At 22.3% G+C, this 23300-nt stretch overlaps 7 protein-coding genes across 7 annotated transcripts; 3 read left to right on the forward strand and 4 right to left on the reverse strand. All coding sequences in view use genetic code 6, as the record gives it.

Moving 5' to 3' along the window:
- Positions 1-1070: 1070 nt before the first annotated feature.
- On the forward strand, positions 1071-3507 carry TTHERM_000548389 (transmembrane protein, putative; the record flags this gene model as incomplete). The annotated part of the gene is made up of 4 exons (XM_012795270.1): positions 1071-1615; positions 1670-1792; positions 2065-3340; positions 3439-3507. The coding sequence occupies 4 exons, from the start codon at positions 1071-1073 to the stop codon at positions 3505-3507; spliced, it is 2013 nt and encodes a 670-aa protein (XP_012650724.1).
- A 5001-nt stretch (positions 3508-8508) lies between these two features.
- On the forward strand, positions 8509-10249 carry TTHERM_00548390 (hypothetical protein; the record flags this gene model as incomplete). The annotated part of the gene is made up of 4 exons (XM_971594.2): positions 8509-8903; positions 8975-9088; positions 9161-9941; positions 10190-10249. 4 exons carry the CDS (start codon positions 8509-8511, stop codon positions 10247-10249), a joined length of 1350 nt encoding a protein of 449 aa, XP_976687.2.
- Positions 10250-11821: 1572 nt separating this feature from the next.
- TTHERM_00548380 (hypothetical protein) lies at positions 11822-13432 on the reverse strand (the record flags this gene model as incomplete). The annotated part of the gene is made up of 1 exon (XM_971593.2): positions 11822-13432. The coding sequence occupies one exon, from the start codon at positions 13430-13432 to the stop codon at positions 11822-11824; it is 1611 nt and encodes a 536-aa protein (XP_976686.2).
- Positions 13433-14971: 1539 nt separating this feature from the next.
- On the reverse strand, positions 14972-15397 carry TTHERM_000548369 (transmembrane protein, putative; the record flags this gene model as incomplete). The annotated part of the gene is made up of 1 exon (XM_012795271.1): positions 14972-15397. One exon carries the CDS (start codon positions 15395-15397, stop codon positions 14972-14974), a length of 426 nt encoding a protein of 141 aa, XP_012650725.1.
- Positions 15398-15441: 44 nt separating this feature from the next.
- TTHERM_00548370 (hypothetical protein) lies at positions 15442-15873 on the reverse strand (the record flags this gene model as incomplete). The annotated part of the gene is made up of 1 exon (XM_971592.2): positions 15442-15873. One exon carries the CDS (start codon positions 15871-15873, stop codon positions 15442-15444), a length of 432 nt encoding a protein of 143 aa, XP_976685.2.
- A 1620-nt stretch (positions 15874-17493) lies between these two features.
- On the reverse strand, positions 17494-19131 carry TTHERM_00548360 (hypothetical protein; the record flags this gene model as incomplete). The annotated part of the gene is made up of 1 exon (XM_971591.1): positions 17494-19131. One exon carries the CDS (start codon positions 19129-19131, stop codon positions 17494-17496), a length of 1638 nt encoding a protein of 545 aa, XP_976684.1.
- A 1228-nt stretch (positions 19132-20359) lies between these two features.
- Positions 20360-21779, forward strand: TTHERM_00548350 (hypothetical protein; the record flags this gene model as incomplete). The annotated part of the gene is made up of 4 exons (XM_971590.2): positions 20360-20436; positions 20505-20618; positions 20691-21638; positions 21686-21779. 4 exons carry the CDS (start codon positions 20360-20362, stop codon positions 21777-21779), a joined length of 1233 nt encoding a protein of 410 aa, XP_976683.2.
- Between the last annotated feature and the right edge of the window lie 1521 nt (positions 21780-23300).

A 23300-nucleotide genomic window follows, 5' to 3' on the forward strand; every position in this document is an offset into this window, starting at 1 on the left:
ATTTAATATTATATAACTTTTTTTTAGGTTTTTTTAATTTTATTTGTTGCTAAATAAATAAAATCCATCCTTGAAGTATTTTTCGAAGTTAGGTAAATCTTATTTGGGTACTTTGAAATTCGAATAATAAAAGCTAATGAGGTATATAAACTTAGTCATTTTTCTTATAAAATCAATTATTGAATTGATGCATGAAGATAATTAGTATAAAACTTATCTAAACTCATTATATTTGTTAGCTGTAGAAAATAAAATATTTATTTTTTTATACTTTAAAACTGTTTTTAATAAAACATAGAATATAAATAAAGCGATTATCAGTCTAACAAAAAATTTATTTACATGATAATATAAATATACAAAGCACAAAAAAATAATTTTTTAAAAACAAATTTAGGTTTATTTTGAAAAATAAAATGAAAAAGAAATAAATTTTATTTAATATTAAAATGATTAATTTTTTCATTATAATTATTATTAAAATGAGGCGTAAAATAAAGGAATAATTTTATGGATAAAATTATTGAATGTATGATAATAGAGTGTATTTTATTTTTCTTGTATCTTTCTTATCGTTTCTATTACATCAAAAATTTCATAAATAAATTATGAGAATGACTAAATAAAAAATCTAAATAAATATATTTGATCTCACACCTTATTTTTTCACCTTGAAAACTTAAAATTAATAATATTTTTTAATTATTTTCAGATTTATGATCTTAGTAAAAAAAACTAGCTTAAAATATCTTATTTTATTGATATATTTGTATTTTAGTACTAATTCTACTTAATACAAACTAAATTTATTTAATGAATTTCAATTAATATTAATTTCTAATAGAAAATACTATTATTTATTTTCAAAATAAAAAAGCTGCAATAAATTCGAAATTATAAATTATTTCTTAATTGAAGAAATATTAAATGATTGCAAATTAAATCAATAACAATTTCAATCATTATTATTTAATTTATTAAGCATCAATTAATTGAAAATGATAATTAATAATTAAAAAATATTATTTTGTAATTAAAAAACTTTTAAAAAAGTTATCATCAAATTAAAAATGAGCAAAAAATTATAAACAAAGTTAAAAGGCCATTAAAGTAAAATTTATTAGATTGATGGTGAAGCAAACAATTAAGAAGATTTATAGTTTTTACATGAAATAGAAAATGACGATAATAATACTATTGAAAAAGAAGTAGATAACTTTCTTGATACATATTTTGAGAGATAAAAGTTCATGAAAGAAATTGACTTAGAAAAATTAAATTAAGTATTTGAACCAATCATAAATCATATCTAAAATATCATAACTAGCTTTAATAAGAGAGATGATGCTCCCTCGTTCAATTAGTATTTTAGTTAATAGGATTAAGGTGATAAGATTGTACTCAAACCTTTATTAAATGACTTTGACTTATTTGCTTAAAAAATATAAACCGGTGCTTATGACATAGAATAAAGAAATGCTGATCAAGTTGTAATTGAGATAAATAATTAATACCCTAATAAAAAACCTGAATAAAAATAATAAATTTAAAAATCTTTAGATCCATTAAATAAATAGTAAATTTAGAGCATTAAAAAGATTGGATAGTTTACAGTGTAATTTAAGTTATTAAACATTAATTATTGTCTTATATTAACTAATTTAATTAGGTTTAAAGAGAAAGGTACTGAAATATGGGGAGTTTTAGATTCTTTTTACATTTCTTAGTAATCTCTAAAAAATTCTTATTAATAAAGCATTCAGAAATACACACAAGATATAAAAGAACAATTGTAAATTATTTTTTTGTTTCTTTTTATGCATTAATTTATAAACTTTATCAAACAAAGCATTCAGTCTTTTAAAGAGCGGTTTTAAGTTTATTATATTTTTATGTTATTTTAATCAAAATTTTAGAATAAAGCCATAAATATCTGCTTTATTCTACTTAAAAATATTTTTAATATTCAATTTAAGTTTAAAAAATTTCTTAAATAATTTCTTTTAATATTTTAAAAATGGGAAAATAAATATTACTATAACTAAAAATTGTTTAATAAAATAGTTTAGACTCAGAATGTACTTGGAAGAGATACTGGACAAACAACTGGGAAAATTCGTAGTTTAGTAAATAGTATATCAATTTATTAGATAGCTTAATAACTTTTTATCATATTCCTCTTCACCTTCTAAATGCCATAATAGGAATTCCTTTGAAGAGAGTTGAATTTTAGAAAGTTTCAAGACTAACTTATGTTAATGAAATGATAAATAAATCAACAATAAAAAGGGAGCCTTAAAACTATGATTAGCTTATTCAAAATTTACTTAAAAATATGAATGATGATTTAAATTAAGTAAACTTTTAACTGAGAGTAATCTTACAACATTTAGTTGTAAATTTATAATGGAATAAGCAACTATATTAAGAGGTTTAATACCTAAAACTGTCCTTACTCTTGAAAACGTATGAGTAATATTTTAATGAAGTGTCTGGGGATTTTGGATAATAAGAAAAATTTTAGTAATTTCTTAGAGAATTCAAGGCATTTTATATTGTAAAATATTTCAAGAGTAGAATAAGAAACGAAATAACAATCAACTAGAATTCTGTTTGTGATTGCATTTATTTTATAAAATAGCACAACCTTCCTTAAGGATATGAAAATTAATATCTTAAGATTTTTTAAATATTAAATGAGTCCTAAAATTTCAAACCTAAAAAATAAGAAATCATTTATTATTACAACAATAACAATATTGATAGGTCAACTTACTTCTGGAAGCTAATTTATTATTGGAATAATTTTAAAATTTATTTGATGGAGATGGATTCAGTTTATGATGCTATTGTAAATGGTGCTTTTGGATTAGTTGTTTTTTTTAGCTGTAAAAAAGAAGCACATTCAAAAGTAGTAGTTTCAGGAGTCATATATGATGATTATCATAAAACTTTGAGCTAAATGTTTAGAGAAATTAAGTAGCAGATAGAGCAGAATAGTAAAAAATTTAAAAATAGTGCCGAAAATTTGGAAGATGAAAATGATGATGATGGAGTTTTTGGCGATTGTTGTGGTAGATTTAATTGTGGATTTTACATTAGAAATTACTTTTGCTTATATTTCTTGAAGGGAATAGTTTTCATAAATATTTTGCTAAGATTGGTCTCTATAGTTTATGTTTTATTTTTATCACTAGCTTTCTTCTTAGCTTACTTTGTAATTTTATTTTTCGTTCTATTTTAGATGATTTGTGCTCTCTTTGTTTTTGATTTCTCCAATCCAAGAAGCGAAAAAGAAGAATTTGACTTAGTTTATCCTACTTTTTTTCCTGTTTTATAGGTATTAATTATATATCCATTATTTGGTTTAATAAAAATGATAATTTCTCTCTTTGCTCTTCTTTATTGCTACATTGTTAATTTTTTAATTTATATGAGATACCTACCTTTGAATCTAAAAAATTTCTTTACTCTGCTATTTATTAGAATTTTTGGCTAAGTTCCTGAAAAAAATTCAAGAAATTGCATATTAATTGATTCAAACATTAAAAATGAATAAAGTGATCAGAAAATTAATTGCTACTTGAGTTTTGAATAAATTTAAATTTTAATAAAATAAGAGCTCAGTATATTTAGAGCAAAAGCAATAGAGTAAAAGCTCATCCATGTTATTTCTAAGAGAATTGCTTAAAATAAAAAATACATGGAAAACATTGAAAATTTTTTACCATTCAATAAAAAATCTAACTAAATTATTTAAAGGTTTGAAAAAGAGACTAGTTAATTTTAGTAATAAGTAGAAAGTATGTTTAGTGAATTTTACAAGAAGAGCTATTAAATAGACACTCAACCTAACTAATAGTTCTTTTATGAAAAGAATGAGTTTGATTAACTCTAAATATAAATTATTGATTTCTTACAATAACTCTCCAGCCAAGATCAGATATTTTTTGACTAAATCTTTGAAATTCTAGCTTTCAAGAAAAATGATTATAAAACTCTTTCTCAATACTTAATTACTTAAATTTTTAAGAATCATGTTAAAAGTGAAGATAAAACATTTGATTCAGTTTATAATGAATTAACATCTTTTCCAACAAATAATAAGTAAGAAATAATAGGTTGCTCTATTGAAGATATTAATAATTATGTGGCAAAAAATTTCTGTCAAATAATTAATTTATTTGAAAACACAGATCTAGATGTATAAAGCTTATTATAGAAATTTAATAAATGGAACAAAAAATCAAAATTTTTGAAATGATTTTAAAATTTATAAATATAGAGTAAAATTGTAAGCATGTTTGAATTGAATATTATTTATTTCATATAAAATATTGCTAACTTTTTTCAGTATTTTTTTTACATTTGTAAATAAATAGTTTTTTTAATGAAATATAAATGATTTAATAATTTTTTGTTTAAAAAATTCTAAATTTTGTTATTTTTATAATCGAAATTATTTTATTTTTATACATATTATTTTAAATACAGTCAATTTTTACATGTAAATTAACCTTTTAAATCGAATGATATGATATGCACTTCTGTAAATATAAAAACTAAAATAACTCTTGAAAATAAATTATTTTACCCAATATTTGGAGTCTTATTTTAAAAAACTAATTTAAGTAAACTAAATGAATATTTAAAATTAATAAGACTTTTTAGATATAATTAGTTAGTTCTTTTATTTTAAGGCTGCTATGATCGAATTTAATATCAAATTAAATTCATTTTAATTTTAAATTAAAATTTACAGAATTTACACAAGAATTTTTCAATCAAAATATTGATTTAGGAGTTACATATAAAATCAAATCAAGCTGGTAGAATAATTTTTAGTTTATTTGTGTCTTAATTTTTATTATTTATGAGATAAAATTTTGAAGTGTGAAAATGTCATTTTTCAAAGAAAAAATTAAATAAACTCTGGTAATTCTATTTTTATAGACAAACTTTTCATAATATCCATTATAATAGGGACTTGCTTAAGCTTTTCTGTAGTTTTTAGAAAATAAAAAAATGAAATATTTATTATAAACTTCTTAGTAAAATTTTTAGTGAATAAATTTAAATGAAATCTATTTTTAGATAAGGCTAATCAAATTTAATCATGATGGAAGAATATATTTATGGTGATTTTCCTCTAAATTTTCAATAGCCACAACATACATTTTTTAATACTTCTGCATATATTTTTTATATGTTTATTTTTATGAACATAATTCTATGAATAATAATAATTTTCTTTATCTTTTTTATAACTCTTATTTGTAATACTACTCAACACATAATGAATCTTAGTTTTCTTGCTAAATTATTTGATAAATACACTTATTTATCATGAATTAAATCAATGCATTCTAAATATTACCATATTTATTTCCTTATTTTTTCATTTTGGATGCTAATCAAATGTAGAAATTTTAAAGCTTATGTCTTCATTCTTCATATTTTTCTTACTTTTTTAAATCCTTGATTTAATAATTAGAACCCTGACAAAGAACTTAAAACTGTATCTTAAATTCATTATACTTAAGCAACTCAGTTAAGTTAACTAGTGGGATTCTAGTATTTACTATAAAATATTACTTAAGATTATCAAAAATATTAATGTAAGCAAAACTCTTACCAATTAAATTAAAATTAAAAACAGGAGAATTGTAAAATTAGTCTATAAAATATTCTAAAAAAATAAAATTAAGCTAAAATATTTTCATCTGACCAGTTAAAACTATTCATAGACATTAAATTATATTAAATATGTATGGAATATTTCATATTTTAACTCTACAGCTACACCAAATAATATCAAATAGTGACAGAGGATACTTTAAGAAAATCATTTAATTTATTACTTTTTGCATATAAATAAATAGCAACAAATATGGCAACAAAAATAAAATGCTTCTAATATTACATGAAAAAAATGATTGACTTAAAGCATCAAATTTGAAATTTAAAAAAACTAAGATTGCAAATAGATTAGTTTATGAAAAAAATAAAATAGATGGATCTCACCTTAAAATAATCTAAATCACATTAAAAATTAGAAAATTTATGGCAATAGGTTTATATTGATAGAAAAAATAGCTAATATTAACTACCAGAGAGAGTATTTTATATAAAAATGCTTTCAAAGTATTTGAATAAAAACTCTATAATACTGATTTGTTTACAATTGCTAAAATCAAGGTATTTTAATTCATCTAACCCAAATCTCAATTTAATAATCAATAAATACTTAAAATGAAAGGCTTTTTTAAGAAAAAAACCTATCTATTAATTTAAATTTTGACTTAGAAGGTTTACCATAAAAAACACAAATTAATTTATCTAAAAAATATTGATTTAAATGACTAAAAATTTATATATGTTAAGGAATTATGTAAAGAATATTCTGCTTTAAGGTGGAAACTATACACTTTATTAAAAATTTTATTATTAAAATACATTCAAAATTTAAAACTTTCTTATTAATTTATTTATTTTTTTCTCTTACGATAGTGTTTTTGCTAAAGATATTTTGATATAACTGAAATCAACTAACTATGACTAATTAATTGAAAAACAGATGAAATAGTAAAAATAAATATTCATAAATTCAATAAATTTACCTTTAATTATTACAAAGAGAAATAACTAATTAAATAAATCAAAAAAATATTTCTTAAAACTTAATATCAAGATAAATTTTTATTTTTTAAACTGAATTCGAATAAATCTACCTAATTATATATAAAGATATTTTCAGTTTATTCAAATTAAAATTAAAAATTGTATAGTACTAATAATATTAAAATAATTGACTTGCTTTTAAACCTTTATAACATCTAATCAGCAATGAATAATTTATATTTATTCAATATGTAGAAAAAAATGAATTTAAAAATTTTAATTTTCAAATGTTTTATAGAGATTTACTTAATTTTTCTATTAAAATAGAATTAGTCAGTAAAATTAATATATTTTATTATAATATTTTGAAAACTATTAGCTATTCAAGAATATTCTTATCATATATAGGTTATAAATATAATACCTTCTTTAAAAATATCAAATAAAGCTTGAGTACTAAATGCTAAATTTAGATTATTTTATATTAATGAAAAAATATGAACAATTTATTCAAAATAATCTTTCATATTATATCAATTTTAAATTGTTTTTCTATTATTCGTGATTTAATGAAACAAATAACAAAATCATCTATTTTAAGAATAGATTATTAGATAATAAATATAAAACTTAATTAACGCATATAGTTAGTTTATGATAATTTTTATTATTTATATAAAAAACTTCAATTGATTTAATTTGCACAACCTAATACAATGATCTCACCTTAAAATAATTAGAACATTTTTATTATTCATTGATTAATTTTGTGTATATTAATCAAAACTTACCAATTAATAGATTGCCTTAAAATATAATTTTGTTCAATTAGTACCTTACAAATTCTTAATCCTAATAATTATAATGTAAATATAGATTATTGATTTATGGATTTATGATGATACATACTACTCTATCTGTAAATCATTACAATCTTAGATAAAATTATCCTTCTCATTTTATTCAAAAAAGTAAACAACACTTAAAGATAAAATGGCTAAATATGAAGGAGATCTTAGCAAATTAACATATTAAGTATTCATATTTATATTTTCGCTGTAATTCATACAAAATGTTATTTGGTAATAGAAGTATTTTTTATAATTCAAATAAAATTTATCGAACCTTTATATTTGAAATTTTCCTTAAAATATCAAATCAAGTAATTAAACGACTGTTATTTGAAATATTTCTATTAAATAAATTTTATTCACGAAACTGTCTCAAAGATTACATTTATATGATGATGCTAAAATAATTCTACTTCGAAATATATTTTAAGAACCTTAAAACTAATAAAAAATGAGGAAATTGTAAATAAAAAAAATTAAATGCTTGAATCTTTTAATAAAGAAAGATATTTATTTTCTTTAACATTACCTAAATTGAATATTTAAAAATTATATATAATCATCTCAAAAAGTTTTCTTTTAGTAAAACACAGGTTCTTTTTGTTTATTGAATTTTTCACTTTACAATTTTCTTATTAACCAAAAATAAATAGTTCTATTTTCTTAAGCTGGAATTTAATTTTTATTTCTCTTAATTTAAGTTCTTTTACTTTAAAGAAACTGAATCTTTTTTTATATTTGTAATCTCACTACTAAAAGGTAATTAAATTTGAAAGCATTTAAACATATACATTGAGTGATCTTGCTTGATCTATTATCTATTTCTGATATTAATTTAATTAAAAATATACCCTACCCTATTCAGTCAGAATCATGAAAATCTGAGAAAATCATGTAAACTAAACTGTGTATTACAAATTTGCTTTTTTAAGACTTAATTATTCAAATACTCTAAACGTTTATCTAATAGGTATATATTTTTAACTAAAATTGACAAATTATAAAAGCTAAAACCACAAAAGAAAAGAAATTTTCAATGGACGGCTACATAATTGACCTAGTTAAAAAGAACTATTAGTAAGAAAGCCTTTTTGAATCATATGATTTGCAAAATATATAAAATATATTGCATCCTCTTTTAGAGAAGCTCCGAGAAGTGAAAATTTTTAAGATCGTAAATAATGATATACATGATCAAATAAAGCAGCAAGAAATCAACACAATTACTATAAAACCATTAAACTGTTTTGAGAATTTAGAGAGCTAACCATAGGAATAATTTCCTTTAAATTATAATAATTTTGAATTATAGAGCCATTTGAATTTAATAAACTAAGATTGCAGTTAAAATATTATGAAAAACCAAAAACTAGGAGATTCTCTTTCTAAAAAACAGCTTGAGGATATTGAATAATATGGAGCTTTTACTACGTAAATAAATAAATAAATTTTATATTAGCCTCTAATTTTAAATAAAAAATTTATTTTTATAAAATATTTAGACAATTACAGGAAGGATAATAACAAAAATGGCAGATCTCTCAGAATTTATATATTCAGAAAACTGAAATGTAAATAAAATACAAATCAAAAAATCTTTTAGAAAAATATAATATGTAATAAATTAATTATTTTATATTTCAAATATTTTAAAATTTCAACATTTTTATTTTTAAAATTTACTATAGCATACTTAGCGAAGACACAAATAAGAGGATTAGATCTAAAAAATGGAAATATTTCAGGCTAAACTAAAGATATATTAACTTTAAAGATGGGATTTATACTTTGTTTTTTGATGTGCCTTTTCAATTACTCAACTGTCTGATAGGTGTCCCTGTTACTATCAAGAAAAAATTAGGATTAGATGAATATCTACAAAGCAATTTCATTGATGTTTAACCTGAAATAAATTATTTGAAAAGATTAAACATATTCAATTAAAAAGATATCTAAGATTAATTATTGAATTATCCTATTATTGATTTAATCAGCGAAATAGTCAGATAGTTAAAGTGGACTGAATTTTTATTTTCATAGAAACAAAATTTAGATCTGTATATTGAAATTGAAGTTTTGAAAAACATCTTAAGTCTAAATGTACTAAAACTCAACAATTAAGATTATTAAAGAGTTTTTGAAACAGTTTTAGGAATTTTTATCATAAATTCATTCAAAGAAAAGATAAAATCAAGCCAAAGTACTTGCATAGAGCTATTTAATGATTGCTTGTCCTTCCTTAACTATTATCAACTAGAGTCATTTTAGAAAAAACTATTAAAAATACAAAACAAGTTTGAAAGTGTTAGTAAAAGCAAAGCCTATAAAGACTTGCCAGCAGACAGTTTCTTAGCATCTAGATAAAAATACTTTTGGAAAATAGAGTAGAATTGGAAAAATAATACATTGCTTTTTTTCATAAATATTTTAATCGGAAATCTAATTTATGGAAATTTTGGTATTAAAGTTGTATTTTGTAAAAAAAATGCTGAAGGGAAAAATATAAGAACTCTACATGAAAATTTTTAAAATATTAAATAAACTGTGAGATAGAGAATTTAAAAAAAGGTGTTATAAAGTTTGTAAGCTGAAGAAGTTGATGATGATGAAGGAATATTTGGAGAATGCTGTTTTAGGATTCCAATATGCACATATTTTTTAAATTATTTTTTTATTTACTTAATATATGGCATAATATATAATAACATTATATTAAGAATCTTTGGGATATTAATAATACTACTCAAGTCATTACTCTTAATAATAATTTCCCTTGAAAATTTAGTAGTTTTCTTAGTAACATACAGCTATTCAATTATCTTTTATGATAAATTCAATAGAAGTAGTCTTAATATTCCTTTTGTCTTTCCCATCTTTCAAATTCTAATTATCAGTCCTTTTATTGGTATTCTAAAAATAATATTATCTGCACTGAAAAGTATATTGCTTTTGATTGAGCATTTAGTTTTGAAACTTAAAATATTACCTATAACCTTGAAAAATCTTTTTGCATTTATGCTAATAAAGTTATTTGGCTAAATACCAATAAGAAATTCAAGATTCTGTAAACTTGTAAATCCAGAAAATAAAAAAGATGAATCTGAGAGACTATAAAATTAAGTTATCATTAATGAATAAATAAATAATAACTTATTAAATAAACAACAAAATAATAACATATTTAATTAATTTTCTTAATCCTCAAGTAATTAGCAAGGTTAAAATAGTAATAAAAGAAAGCTTACTTACTTATCATTTGAATAGATTAGAGTAGCTATTGATTGCATCATCAGTAAAATTTACTTGTAATATCTATAAAATTAATTAAAAAAATTCAAAGATTAACATGTTAATTAAGGATAATAAACGGTTAGAAACTGTCTCTAATAATTACCCTTCTAAATGTACAATATTCTGAGTAAAATTTAAGAAAATGCTGAATCATTTGAGTTAGAACTCTGTAAATTATTAAAGAAACAACATCTAATTGAATACTAAATTTAATACGAATAAAACAGTTAAATTTCTTATGAAGAAGAACAATTAAATAAAATATATTAACAAATTGATTAATATCTTAAATCTTTTTCTGAAGTAGATTAAAATAAATATAAAATAGTTTGTTAATTTACAAATATTTAGCAAGGGAATTATTTAAAACTGAGGCTTTATTTTCTCTAAATAATATTTCACGGCTAATTTTCCTAATTTAGTGAAAAATCTTTATTCGATTAACTCACAAGATCTTATGAATTTGATCCAAAAGATGAAAATTTAATTAATTACATAAACAATTATCTTAAAGAAAATTTTTAATAATAAAATGCTATTTTTTAATATTGTGACCTTAGTAATATTATTCACAAAATTATTTAGTTATTTTCTAATTGAAGCTTTTAGCAAAAATAAATAAATAAATAAAAACAATTAAAAAAGAATAATTATTTATATTCATTAACAAAATCCATTTAATTAATATTTTTAAGATATGTATGTATGTATGTATGTATGTATGTATGTATGTATGTATGTATGTATGTATGTATGTATGTATGTAAAAAGATTATGTTTTTTTTCTTAAGAGTATTTAAGAAACTACGTAAAAAATAAAAATACATTTATAAAAATAAAAAAAAATTAAGAAATTATTTTTTTAAATAATTAATTAATGTTTTCTTTTAAAAATAATCAAACTTATCAAGTCATAAATTTAAAATCGATTATAAATATAGAATTTAATATTTAAAATTAAATATTCAAATTACTATAAATAAAATGAGTTATAAAATTTTATAAATATTTTAATCTCATTTTATAATTTTATATTTCTTTTAATTAATTTATCACTTTCAGAAAAGAAAAACTAAGAAAATAATACTTAAAGTCATTTTAATGATAATAGAGTTTGTATTAATATCATTACTATAAATATCAGTAGGTTCACTCATCATAGATTAACAAACTGAATCATCTAAACCTTTAGTTATTGCACCATCAGTATAAGTATTTTCTGGGCAAGCCTGACATTAAACTTCTGTATTAATATCATAATAACCTGTTTTGCTATAAAAACCATACCCACAAGGCCTTAGATTACAATCTGTAGAGCCTTCTAAAGAGTGTGTACCTGCATCACAATATTAACAATGAAACATATAATTTTAATGATCAGAATAATAACCTGATTAACTAAAATAACCTTCAGGACATAATTTTAATTATATATCACAAACTGAGTCATCATTTCCTTTCGTATTGTCATATGTCGTAAATTTACCTTTTGGACATTTTTAACATTCATCTTCTTAGCTTGAAATATAATATCCTCTTGTGCTATAAAAACCATAACCACAATATATTAGATCACATATTTAAGAGCCTTCAAAAGAATAAGTACCTGGATAACAAATAAAACATCCATTCCCTTTCCCATCAAAATCATAACCTGTATAACTAAATTTACCTTCAGGACACATTTTTAACTATAAGTCACAAACTGAGTCATCATTTCCTTTCGTATTTTCATATGTCGTAGATTTATCTATTGGACATTTTTAACAATCATCTTCTTAGCTTAAAATATAATATCCCGTAGAGCTATAAAAACCATAACCACAAGGTTTTAGATTACATATTTTAGAGCCTTCAAAAGAATAAGTACCTGGATCACAAAAAAAACATCCATTCCCTTTCCCATCTAAATCATAACCTGTATAACTAAATTTACCTTCAGGACACATTTTTAACTATAAGTCACAAGCTGAGTCATCATTTCCTATCGTATTTTCATATGACGTAGATTTACCTATTGGACATTCTTAACAACCATCATCTTAAGTTAAATCATTATATCCTGTTGGGCTATAAAAACCTTTGGAACAAGATATTAGATTACACCGTTTTGAGCCTGCTAAAGAGTAAGTATCATATCTACACTTTTTACACTCGCTATCTTTTGCATTACCATTATAACCTGTAGTACTCCAATAACCTTCAGGGCATTTATCTAATTACAAATTGCAAACTGAATCATCCTTTCCAATTGTAGTTTCTTGTTAGGTTGATTTACCAATAGGGCAAGCTATACAATATCCATCGTCATATATATTGTAATAACCTGCCTTACTATAATAGCCATAGCCGCAAGGGGCTAGATTGCAAATAATAGAACCTTCTAACGCGTAAGTTCCAATCTTACAATCCTCACATCCATCGCCTCTTCCATCACGATCATAACCAGTATTGCTCCTTTTACCAGCTTAACATGCTCTAGCAATACAAACTGATTAATCAGTACCTAGAGTAGCTACATCTAGAGTACATGTGCCTTTAGCGCATCGAGTACAAGGGCCATCATTATCTGTCCCATCCTTACTAAAAGTACAACGTTTACAGTCTTTATTATATGCTACTTTTACCAGAGAGAAAGCAAGTATCAAACAAAAAACTATTGAATTCATTTAGTTTATATATTCTGTATCTTTTTTTAGGATTTTTTAAATTTATTATCTATTAATTATAATTCTCATAGGCTCTTAACTTAAAATAATAAGACTAGTGCTATAATTATTTATTTATTTTTCTGTTACTGTATGAATTATTTTTACATTATTTCTATTTAATACAGCTCTTATATAAGAGTCAATTTTTTTCTTAAATTAAGAATAATTTTATCTTAAAACTAAACCTATGAGCAACAAATAGGTGGTTAATCAAAGAATAAAATTATAAATCAATTAAACTTAAGATAATTTCTTGTGAAAGGAATATTTTTTGAAATTATAATTTCCTTTTGTTGGTTCTTTTTAAAGGTAATAAAAATGAATCTCAATATTTTTTATAAGCCATATATAAAATAATATTAAAATTTAAAATAAAAAATAAAATTGCAAATAGATTACCGTAGTACCGTAATTCCTCTATACGATTGTACGAATCGCGTACGAGGAATAAATATTTTTAGGCAAAATTAAAATTTCATGATTTTATTACTTTCTCAGTTCTACTCTGTGCTCTTATTGAGGTTTTATGGTAATAGTTAGTTAGGAAGTAAATCTAAATTTAGGATACTAAAAATTAAATTTATATTTGTCTAAAATATCATAATTTAGATCTAGAAAATTTGTTTACTAGTGTGGAAATAATTAAATTCAATAATGTATTTAATTTAGAGCTACTCTCTCTTTCTATGAAATAAAAGTACAAAATAATATATTTGATTTAACTATTAGTTGACTGACAATCCATATTTGATATATAAAAATAAAATTTAGTAAATTATAGTTTATAGAGTTTTTGCTTAAATAAATAATTAAAAATTTAATAACAAATGTAAGATTAATTTTTCATTTATATTTTTGTACTCAAAAATTTGTTAGATAGTAAATTTAATCATTTTCTAAAAATTTTTATTCTGAGGTAATATTAAAGCTGAAATTTAAAAATATTGAGTTTAATATTTGCTAATAATACATAAAATATATATATCAATCATTTAAATTATGCTAAAATTTTAAAAATTAAATATTAAATTTATTAATTAGGTATAAAACATTTTTTTAAGTCTAGTTTAAGTATGTAAATAAAAACAGATAAGAATATACAATAAATTGATTATAGTAAATTTATAAATGAAAAATGTTTAAAAATAATATTTTAAACTATTATTAAATGAAAATATTATAGAACCAATCTTAACATAAATTAGCATAATTACTTTTGAACTAAAATATTTAAGGTGGATTATATTGATTATTTTGTTAAAAATGAAATAAATTATGTTCATAATTATTATCCAAATAGTTTGTTTTTAGATATATTTAGATTTAATAATATTAATCCTTTTTTTTATTTAAACACACTTAATTTAGCAATATTTTTTACCTTTTAGCTGAATCATCTAAATTCTTGGTAATAGCTCCATCAGAATAAGTATTTTTTGGACAAGTTTTACTTTAACTTCTGAATTAATACTGTAAAAACCTGTTGAGATATAAAAATCAAAACCACAAGGCCTTAGGTAATAGATTTTAGAACCCTCGAAAGAATATGAAAATCTTCACATCCTTCCCATTTCCATTAGAATCATAACCTATATCACTCCATTTACCATCAGGACAGAAATTTAATCTCATACTGCATACTGTATCATCTATTCCTTTTGTATTTTCTAGTTGGTTAGATTTACCTGTTGGGAATTTTTAGTATTCAGTTTATTTAGAAAGCTTTTAATAACATTTTTTTGTTATTATAGCTATGTCCATAATACTTTAGATCACAACTTTTAGAGCCTGCTAAAGAATAAGTACCTGGCTCACAGTCATAACATTCATCCCCACTCCCATCAAAATCATAATCTTAATCTTAATAACTAAATTTACTTTCAGAACACAACCATAACTATACATTACAAACTGATTGATCATTTTCTATTGTATTTTCCTGCTTGGTAGATTTCTCTATAGAACACTCATTACAATTAAATTTTGTATTCTAATCGCAATATCCTGTTTTACTTTATAATAACCTTAACCACAAGGTCTTAGATCACAATTTTTTGAGCCTACTGAGAATGAGTACCAGGTCTATACTTCTTACATTCACTTCCTTTTCTATTAGCATGATAACCTGTAAAACTATATATACCTTCAAGACACTATTTTAATTTAAAAGTAAAAACTGTGTCATTATCTCTTGTTGTAATTTCTTTTTTGGTTGATTTACCATTTGGGCAACGATTACATTTAGCATTATATCTACTATCGGAATATCCTGCTTAGCTATAAAAACCATAATCTAGATAATAAAAAGATAAACCTTCTTCAGGATAAGTACCAGCCTTACGAGTTTAACATCCATTACCATTTCCATCACTATCATAACCTGATTCACTTTATGTCATTCAGGGTATAATTTTAATTTTACCTCACAAACAGAATCATTATCTCCTTTTGTATTTTATTGTTTGTTGGATTTTTCATCTGGAAAATAGTCACAAATTTAATCTCTATCTCCTTCATTTCTATCTTAGTAGCTTGTTTCACTATAATAGCCATACCCGCTAGGGATTAGATTAAATTCTGTAGAACTTTTCAAAGAGTAAGTTCCATCTTCACAATCATTATATCAATTCCCTTTTGCATCAAAATCATAGCCAGTTGCGCTATATTTACCTGCCTATAATTTTCTAGCAACACAAATTAATTAATTAATTCCTTTAGTTGCTCATTCTATAGTAAATGTACCTTCATCGAATGGAGTATAAGGGCTATCATTATCTTTTCAATCTATACAAAAATTGCAAAGTTCACAGTCAGCTGTATATGCTCCCTGTAATAGAGTGAAAGCAAGTATCAAACAAAAAAGTTTTGAATTCATTAAGTTTATTTATTCATTTATTCTGTTTCATTTTTATTAATTATTTGTAATTTATTATCTAAAATAATTATAATTTTTTTAACAGCCTAAATTTAAAAAATAAGACCAGTACTATAATTAATTATCCTATAAAGAGTATATCATTTGGTTTTATATTATTTAAAACACCAAGTGTAAATATATAGCAGTTTGATAAAGGATACAATTATAAATCAATCAAAATAAAGATTATTTATTATGGAATAAATTTTTTTTGAAAGATCTAATTCCCTTTGGTTAATTCTTCATTTAAGCCAATAAAAATGGATATTTGTATTTTTCATTAGCCATACTTACTTTAATCTTAAATATAAAGCGATCTATAAAATTGCAAATACAAATTTATTCAAAAATATTTTTAATTAGTATCTAGTAAAAAAATAAATCTAAAATTAGTTTAACATAAATACATTTATATAAATCATCCATCTACATTTGTTAAAAGTCACATTTTTATTTTAAATTAGAAATAACAAACAAACAAAAATAAAATGTATAAAATAGCATATGGTAAGAACAATAACTATACACCCTTCCCTCCTCCATGTTTTACCTTAGATTTATTTAATATTTTTAGTTACCTAGTACAGGAGGGTTTTCTAATCAAGTAATTAAAGCATCTAATTTAGAGGTAAAGTATCTATATATTCTTAGCATAATAAATTAAATTTTAGTACAAAATAAAAAATTTAATTAAGAGCTAGACTCATTGACAACTATCCTTATTTGGTATGATAAAATTTAAATGATTTTTTATAGGCTTTTCAATTTGATAAATAATTAATATTATACTAATAAAGTATACTGACTTAATGTATTTAAATATTTATATATAAATTAAATATGAATTAAATTATGCTAATAATTAATATCCTTATCTATTTGATAGTGCATAATAATCCTCTTTTTTGGAATCTAAATATTTAACTATTTAATTTTTTAAATTTTTAATATCTTAAAATTATATTTAAAAACAAATTTCAATATCAGTTCAACAAATAAATGTAACCATTAACAAAACTCTCTAAAAATAAGTATTAAATATTAATAAATAGCTTAATTTCTGATAATAAATTTATATTTAATATATTTTTATCAATCAGTTTCAGAAAAGAGCAACTAATAAAACAAAACTTAAAGTAGTTTTAATGATAATAGAGTTTGAAGCATATCTTTCACTTTCAAAAATACTTGACTAATAAGGTATACAAATTGAATCATCTAAACTTTTGTTAATATGTACATTAGTATAAGTATTTTATGGACAAGCCTTACATTTTTCTTTTGAATTAATATTGTAATAACCTGTTTCGCTATAAAATTACTAAGCACAAGGCCTTAGATCACAGCTTGTAGAACCCTCAGTAGAGTACGTTCCTCCATCACATTCTTCACATCCTTTCCCTTTTCCATCATAATCATAACCTGTATTACTCCATTTACCTTCAGGGCACTTATTTGATTGCACACTGCAAACTTTATCATCTATTCCTTATGTATTTTCTTGTGGGGTAGACTTACCTATTGGGCATTGTTAACATTCTGTCTCTTTAGAAATATAATAATAGCCATTTATGTTATAATAACCATAACCACAATACTTTATATCACACCTTGTAGAGCCTACTAAAGAGTGAGTACCTGGCTCACAATCAGAACATCCGTTCCCTTTCCCTTTCCCATCAGAATCATAGCCTGAACCACTATATTTATCTTAAGGACAGAATTATCGCTACACATCACAAACTTTTTCATCTTCTCCTTTTGTCTTTTGCTCCCTAGTAGTTTTGTCTGGAGGGCACTTAGTGCAATCAAAATCCTATTAAACATTGAAATATCCTGTTCTACTATAATAACCATAATCACAAGGCTTTAGTAAACAATATTTTGAGCCTAATTCAGAATAAGTACCAGATCTACACTTCATACATTCTTTACCTTTTATATTACCATCATAACCTGTAGTACTAAATGTACCTTCAGGACACACTTTTAATTACAAATTACATGCTTTATCACTATCTCCTATAGTCATTTCTTTATCAGTTGATTTATCAAGTGGGCATTTTCTACATTTGCCTATAATAAAACCATTGTCATATCCATTTTTGCTATAAGTGCCAATACCACAGACTTTTAGAAAACACCCCATTTCACCTTTATTTGAGTGAGTACCAGGCTCACATTTTTAGCATCCACTGCCTTTTCCATCACTATCATAACCTGTTCCACTATATGTACCTTCAGGACATTCTTCTAACTGTAAATCACAAATAGTATGAATAGTATCTTCACCTTCCTCATCTTAATATCCTATTGTATTTTCTTTTGAGGTGGTCCTATAAACTGGGCATTTTTCACATAACTCTCTTTTAAATCCTTTATTTTTATTGTAGTAACCTGTTTCGCTATAATAGCCATAGCCACAAGGGATTAGATTGCATTCTGTAGAACCTTCCAAAGAGTAAGTTCCATCGCGACAATTAGTGCATCCCTTCCCCTCTTCATCAGAATCATATCCAGTTTAGCTAAATTAACCAGCCTAGCATTTTTTAATAGAACAAGCTAATTAACTAGTTCCTATAGTTCCTTTTCGTGGAGTACATGTACCTTCATCGCATTTAGTACAAGGGCCCTTATCATCTTTTCCATTTATACTAAAAGTACAAAGCTCACAGTCAGCTGTATATGCTATCTATAATAGAGCAAAAGCAAGTATCAAACAAAAAACTTTTGAATACATTAAGTTTTATTTATTTATTCTGTATCTTTTTTATTATTTTCTTATAATTTATTATCTAAATTAATTATGTTTTCTTAACTGACTTAATTTAAAATAATAAGACTAGTACTATAATTAGTTATTATGCAAAGTATATATCATTTGGTTCTATGAGATTTTCATTTAAAACAAAAACTAGTTTTTTTCATAAATTAAGAGCATTTTAATCTTTTTAAATAAAGAAGTTTAACAAATAAGTAGTTTACTAAAGGATTACATTATAAATCAATCAAAATAGGGTGATTTATTTTGAAATGAATTTCTATTGAAAGATCTAACTAATTCCGTTTTGTTTGTTCATCTTTAAAGACAATAAAAATATATTTCAATATTTTTCATTCATTAACCATACATACATTAATCTGACATTTAAAATGATCTATATAATTGTAAATAAAAAAATACTCAAATGAATTTTTAATTAATAGCTAGTAAGAAAATAGATCTATATTTAGTAAAACAAAAAATACATTTATATCATCAAAATTAATTAAAAGTCACAGTTTTATTTGAAATTAAAACAAAAAGAAAAAAATACACAAAATAAAATATAGTAAGAAAATTATAAAACCTACTCATATTGAGGTAAAATAGGGAGGGAGAGAGGCAGTTAAATAATAAATATGAAATAATTTGATTTTTTTAATTAATCTATTATCTATTTCTAATATAAATTTAATTAAAAATATACCATACCCTATTAAAATCATAAAAATCTGAGAAAACGATGTAAACTAAACTGTGTATTATAAATTTGCTTTTATAAGACTTAATTATTCAAATACTCTATACCTTTATCTAATAGGTATATTTTTTTAACTCAAATTGACAAATTTTAAAAGCTAAAACCTTAAAAGAAAAGAAATTTTTGATGGACAGCCACATAATTGACTTAGTTAAAAAAAACTATTACTAAGAAAACCTTTTTGAATCATATGATTTGCAAAATATTTAAAATATATTGCATCCACTTTTAGAGAAGCTCCGAGAAGTAAAACTTTTTAAGATAATAAACAATGATATAAATGGTAAAATAAAGCAGCAAGAAATAAAAAAAATTACTATAAAACCATTAAACTGTTTGGAGAATATATAGAGCTAATAATAGGATTAATTTCCTTTAAATTGCAATAATTTTGAAATATAGAGTCATTTGAATTTAATAAACTAAGATTGCAGATAAAATATTATGAAAAACTAAAAATTTGGAGATTCGTTAATTAAAAAACAGCTTCAAGATATTGAATAATATGGAGCTTTTACTACGTAAATAAATAAAATTTTATATAAGCCTTAAGTTTTATATAAACAATTTATTTTTATAAAATATTTAGACATTTGCAGGAAGGATAATAACAAAAATGGCAGATCTATAAGAATTTATATATTCCGAAAACTGAAATGTAAATAAAATACAAATCAAAAGATCTTTTAGAAAAATATAGCATGTAATAAATTAATTAATTTACTTTTCAAATATTTGAAAATTTTAACATTTTTATTTTTAAAATTTACTCTAGCATACTTAACGAAGACACAAATAAGAGGATCAGAGCTAAAAAATGGAAATATTTCAGGCTAAATAAGAGATATATTAACTTTAAAAATGGGATTTATACTTTGTTTTATGATATACCTTTTCAATTACTCAACTGTCTGATAGGAGTCCATGTGACTATCAAGAAAAAATTAGGATTAGATGAATATCTAGACAGCAATTTTATTGATATTTAACCTGAAATAAATTATTTGAAAAGATTAAACATATTCAATTAAAAAGATATCTAAGATTAATTATTGAATTGTCCTATTATTGATTTGATCAGCGAAATAGTCAGATAGCTAAAGTGGACTGAATTTTTATTTTCATACAAAAAAAATTTAGATCTGTACATTTACATTGAAGTTTTGAAAAATGTCTTCAGTCCAAATGTATTAAAACTCAACAATTAAGATTATTAAAGAGTTTTTGAAAAAGTTTTAGGAATTTTTATCATAAATTCATTCAAAGAAAAGATAAAATCTAGCCAAAGTACTTGCATAGAGTTATTTAATGATTGCTTATCTTTCCTTAATTATTATAAACTAGAGTCATTTTAGAAAAAACTATTAAAAATACAATACAAGTTTGAAAGTATTAGTATAAGAAAGGCCTATAAAGATTTACCAGTAGACAGTTTCTTAGCATAGAGGTAAAAATACTTTTGGAAAATAGAGTAGAATTGGATAAATAATACAGTGATTTCTTCCATAAATACTTTAATGGAAAATGTAATTTATGGAAATTTTGGTATTAAAGTTGTATTTTGTAAAAAAAATTCTGAAGGCAAAAATTTAAGAACTCTATATGAAAATTTCTAGGATATTAAATAAACTGTGAGATAAAGAATTTAAAAAAAGCTATTATAAAGTTTATAAGTAGAATAAGTTGACGATGATGAAGAAATATTTGGAGAATGCTGTTTTAGGTTTACGATATGCACATATTTTTTAAATTATTTTTTTGTTTACTTAGTATATGGCATAATATATACTAATATTATATTAAGAATATTTGGAATTTTCCTAATACTACTCTAGTCATTACTCTTAATAATAATTTCCCTTGAAAATTTAGTATTTTTTTTAATAACATACAGCTTCAATTATCTTTTATGATAAATTCAATAGAAGTAGTCTAAATATTCCTTTTGTCTTTCCCATCTTACAAATTCTAATTATCAGTCCTTTTTTTGGTATTCTAAAAATAATATTATCTGCACTAAAAAGTATATTACTATTGGTTGAGCATTTAGTTTTGAAACTTAAAATATTACCTATAACTTTGAAAAATGTTTTTGCATTTATGCTAATAAAATTATTTGGCTAAATACCAATAAGAAATTCAAGATTCTGCAAACTTGTAAATCCAGAAAATAAAAAACATTAATATGAGAGACTATAAAATTAAGTTATTATAAATGAATAAATACATATTAATTTATTAAATAATATGCAGAATAATAAAATTTTTCATTAATTTTGTTAATCCCCAAGCAATTAACAAGGTTAAAATAATAAAAAAAGAAAACTTACATACTTATCATTTGAATATATTAGAATAGTTATAGACTGCACCATCAGTAAAATGTACTTGTAATACTTATAATTTTAATTAAAAAATTTCAAAAATTAACATGTTAATTAAAGATAATAGGTTGTTAGAAACTGTCTTTTATAATTGCCTTTCAAAATAAACAATATTTTAAGTTTAAAAAAATGCTGAGTAGCTTGAGTTAGAAATTAGTAAAGTATTAAAGTAACAACATCTAATAGAATATTAAATTGAATACAAAAAAGACAGTTAAATTTCTTATGAAAAAGAGCAATTAAATAAATATATTAACAAATTGACTATTATCTTAAATCTTTTTCTGAAGTAGATTAAAATAAATATAAAATAGTTTGCTAATTTGCAAATATTTAGCCAGGAAATTTTTGTAAAATTGAGGCTTTATTTTCTATAAATAGTATTTCACGGCTAGTTTTCCTAATTTAGTTAAAAATCTTTATTCGATTAACTCACAGGGTATTTCGAATTTGATCCAAAAGATAAAAATTTAATTAATTACATAAAAAATTATCTTAAAGAAAACTTTTAATAATAAAATGCACTATTTTAATTTAGTGATCTTAGTAATATTTTTCACAAAATTATTTAGTTATTTTCTAATTGAAGCTTTTAGAAAAATAAATAAATTAAAATAATTAAAAAGAATAATTATTTGTATTTATATTCATTAACAAAATTCATGTAATTTATATGTATTTAATATTTTTCATTTAATTATATTTTAATATAGAGATTATTGCCATAGTCAACTCTTGTCACTTGCAAAAAATCAGCATATTAGACTCATTTTCATAAATCTATTTTTAATTAATTTACATCATACATATCTCAAATATCCTCATAATTAGATTCATCTAATCAGATATTCTAAATTATAAATAATTATTTTAAAATCAATTTTTATATACCATAATTTGTATTATAACCTGTCTGAACTTTTCTACTTTTCTACATTTTAACAACTATTTGGGTAACACAACCATGAAAGTTGGTTGAAAATTTATAATTATTTTCTAAT

The sequence above is a fragment of the Tetrahymena thermophila genome (assembly GCF_000189635.1).
Source record: "Tetrahymena thermophila SB210 genomic scaffold scf_8254823, whole genome shotgun sequence".
NCBI classification, from domain to species: Eukaryota; Ciliophora; class Oligohymenophorea; order Hymenostomatida; family Tetrahymenidae; genus Tetrahymena; species Tetrahymena thermophila.